Source organism: Phlebotomus papatasi, chromosome 2 (genome assembly GCF_024763615.1).
Source record: "Phlebotomus papatasi isolate M1 chromosome 2, Ppap_2.1, whole genome shotgun sequence".
NCBI classification, from domain to species: Eukaryota; Metazoa; Arthropoda; class Insecta; order Diptera; family Psychodidae; genus Phlebotomus; species Phlebotomus papatasi.
Genome location: NC_077223.1, coordinates 54,709,587 through 54,713,037, shown reverse-complemented (window position 1 = coordinate 54,713,037; position 3,451 = coordinate 54,709,587). Strand labels below are relative to the sequence as shown.

General features: G+C 34.3%; 1 protein-coding gene across 2 annotated transcripts; it reads right to left on the bottom strand.

The window, feature by feature from the left end:
- Nucleotides 1-38: 38 nt before the first annotated feature.
- Nucleotides 39-2,964, bottom strand: LOC129801727 (sodium channel protein Nach-like). Of its 2 annotated transcripts, XM_055847020.1 has the most exons (4): nucleotides 1,542-2,607; nucleotides 952-1,439; nucleotides 381-879; nucleotides 39-284 (listed from the first exon to the last, which is right to left on the bottom strand). In XM_055847020.1, coding segments are annotated over exons 1-4 (1,734 nt in total). In that variant the 5' UTR covers nucleotides 2,288-2,607; the 3' UTR covers nucleotides 39-283. The 2 variants fall into 2 exon arrangements, with proteins under 2 accessions (XP_055702995.1, XP_055702994.1); XM_055847019.1 differs by lacking the exon at nucleotides 39-284 and having other exon boundaries at nucleotides 320-879; nucleotides 1,542-2,964.
- Nucleotides 2,965-3,451: the final 487 nt, after the last annotated feature.

Below are 3,451 nucleotides of genomic sequence, written 5' to 3'. Positions count from 1 at the left end.
TATGCATATTATGCTTGTTATAAAATCATAGAGTAGTCTATTTGATTGATTAAAATTTTATTAATTAGTTAAATAATAATATTTTCTTTAAAGTTGAATGAACAAGGATTTAACACTACCTATGTTCTTTTGCCCTTAAACTTTACGCTCAAGATATTTTTCAGGCATCAATCTTCCTCAATTTCTCACTGTATGCATTAAGCCGTAAGATTAGGTGTAAGAATTGGGCAATTTGGTCTTAGGAAACCTATTTAAAGACATTCCAATGTCGTAGGATATAAAATCTGGGAAGAGGTGATGGTAGAATAAAGAAAATAAATCTTGTAAATAGGAATTTAAATAAATGATTTTCATTGAAATACAAAATTTGATATTATTACCAAACAATTTGCCTTCTTGCTCTGTAGTGTGTGTCTTGAGAAATGTGAATTTTCCTTGGTTGCGACGGAACTACCCATTGATTCCCCAAAGTTACTCTGGCTGCTGAGTCTGCTTTACGCTTGCAAGAGATCAGATTGATGCACAATTTGATGGTGAAATAGTAGAGCATTTCAACAAGACTTAACACTGATCCACCCAAGCAAAGTCCAAAAATCCCCCCAAAAGATGCTAAAAGCCCATCCCATGACATATAGAGATCTCGACGGTATTCTATACAAGTAAGTTCCTTGAAATAAACTAATATTGAAGTGAGATTTGTAAGGTCTGCATTTCCGTAGAGAGGTTCCTTAATTCCTGTATGTGTTCGACTTGCTGTAGTAACAGATATCTGATAATTCTGTTCCGAGCAACTAGGCAAGCAAGGACAATCAATTCCGATGTCAATTGTTGTATTAAAGCCCGGCGTATTGAGGGGTGGCTGCAAACTTTCAAAAATCGCTACAAAGGAAGCAAAGATTGCAATAAAAGTAAGTTTAGCCATCTTGCCATATTGATCTGTTTTGTACTTACATCTGTAATTCCGAAGGCAATCCACATCATGAAGGTCACATTGGCGATACTCATTGGCAAAAGCTGATATATCGGGATAAAAGAATGGCAAGCACTTGCATTTCTTAACAATTGTATCAACGCGGCATTCAGCAATGCAAGAATTCAAGGTATACTTCTTAGTTGCACGAAGTTTGTATTCGTCGTTGAAATAGCAGTTTCTTTTGTTAACAGCCACTCCTCTAACTGAAGGTCGACTAGACACTACTGAGGGCTTAACTGCAATCACAACCTCCTGGCCAGGTTGGGCCACTGCACTTGTGACTGAAGACTGAGGGAACTCTTCAGCATCATGAACCATTACCTCGATTCCATAATAATTACGGGTCATTGCAACCGAATCCTCAGGTTCGATATCAACAACAATATGAAGTCCAACATTTCGACCTGATCCACTAACATGAAGAACACCAGATGTACCACCCATTGTATCGTTGGACTCCATATCTCTAAAATAAAAAATATCAATAGTCATTGTTAATAAATTATTATTAAAATTATTAATAAATAACAATTATTATAATTATTAAAGAATAAAACAACCAACTTACATTTCGAGAAAGGACTTCAAAGCCCTATAATTGAAAGAGCAGCACAATCCTTCTGAACTTTTGGATAGCTTGAAAATACTGTGACAGGGAACCTCATTTCCAAGCCAAAAGCAGAGCTTTAATAAACTTTCGCAAGGTTGAACCAATTCCATCATCAAGCGCTCACTGTTGTAACCGAACTTTTCGAGAATAGAATAAGTCTTGATGTAAATTGAATCAACATTCTCAGGAGATATCAGATTTGAAAGATTCTCTAGGAACTCTTGCACAGCATCCATCTCAATGCCATTATCCAACAGGATCCTTGTGATGTTAAGTGTATTTGGTCGATAAACCTTGTTGATATTGCAGAGAGTTACACTGGGAAAGGGCACATCCCAAACTGGATGACTAGTTGTTTCAACTGTTGTCACAGTAGGAGTTGTCTGAAAGCGATCCCATACTAAAGTCATCATTGCGATGGCAAAGATTGCCCCAGAAACACAAGCAGTCATCCAAACTAAACGACTTATCATGATGGTGAGTTGCTTCAGGCGTCTGTTGTAGCCATCAGGATTCTTCTTCCCAATGATATAGCGTACTCCATGAAGAGTAGTCTCCTTGCAGAACATCTCACAAGTGTCTGCTACTGCTTTTAGCACAAAATTTCTTTCATCAATGCGAACACAGAACTTCACAGGAGTTTCCCAGTTAATCCTGAATTTGGACTTTCGCCTCAGTGTAGTCTTATGCGGTGTCACCTTCATGGTTCAATTTTAACTATGTAGGCCTTAGTGGATTGGGAGCCCTTTTATACTTTCTTAATTAGCACGCGATGAACCAATTAACACTTGGAGTGTCCTTCTTAATTGGTTTCGACAAGTTGTTGAGTGGTAAATGTGGGAGGCCAAAAGTTCAGCCAAACTTCTTGGGAACTCTTTTTTTTTACTATCAGTTAGTTTTTATAGACAGGTCGAATCAGAAGGTGGTTGAACGGATAATTTCAAAGCGAATTAATCAGTGCATCTTCTTTGTGATCAAGTGTATAAGTATATGTATAATTTATATACGTAAGTATTGTGCTCAAACAACTTTTAAAACCAAAAGTAAAGACAAATAATGACACTTTATATTTATTTTTTATTTAATATTTTACAGTACGATTCTAATAGTGCTAAACTAATTTTATCCAACTCTGAAGACACACAGTCCAAAATAATCAATTAAAATGGGAGATTTTAAAAGAAGTATAATTTCATATATATATGTGCTCGTTTATTGGTAAATTCTAACTCTATATAGGGGAAAGTACTCTCCCTTTCAAATAATCCTTTAAATAATGTGATAATGTAAAAATTATAATTATGTGACAATTTACGTGTAAGAATCTTAGGAAAACTGAAATAAAATTCAGATTATTCAAAGGCATGAACGTTCGAAGGGAGAGTATTTTCCCCTTGTCGGAAAATACTCTCTTGTCGGACTTGTCGGAATATAAGTTGAATAAGTCGATCTTTTGCAAAATTCACTTATTTGACGAATATTATACCGGAAAGTTAATTATTCCCAAAGTTATAGGGTTTTCAAATCTTATGATAATCCTATATTCAGAATGTAAAATCTCAGCTTGAAATCGCTCTCCTGCAAAGTTGGCCATTCGCGACTTATTCGTTTCATATTTTGAGCTTTGGATATTATATTATCGAGTAAAATTTAATTTTCGAGATTTTATGGAATTCTATAAATTATCAAAAAAATATGATAAGCAAAAGATAAAATTTGATTAAATATTAATTTTGTCTGTAACAATATTAAATTTCAATTATATAATTTAGATACCTTTTGTAAAAATTTAGAATTTAATGAATAAATTATAATTTTCTGACTAGATTTAATTTTTTACTGCTTATTTGTTTTTAATCCGTTTTTTC

Coding starts and splice junctions, on each gene's coding strand:
- LOC129801727 (XM_055847019.1), bottom strand. CDS start 2,287: ATGAAGGTGACACCGCATAAGACTACACTGAGGCGAAAGTCCAAATTC. Junction 1,440..1,541: donor TTGAAGTCCTTTCTCGAAAT/GTAAGTTGGTTG, acceptor TTTTTATTTTAG/AGATATGGAGTCCAACGATA. Junction 880..951: donor TTGCCTTCGGAATTACAGAT/GTAAGTACAAAA, acceptor CTTCCTTTGTAG/CGATTTTTGAAAGTTTGCAG.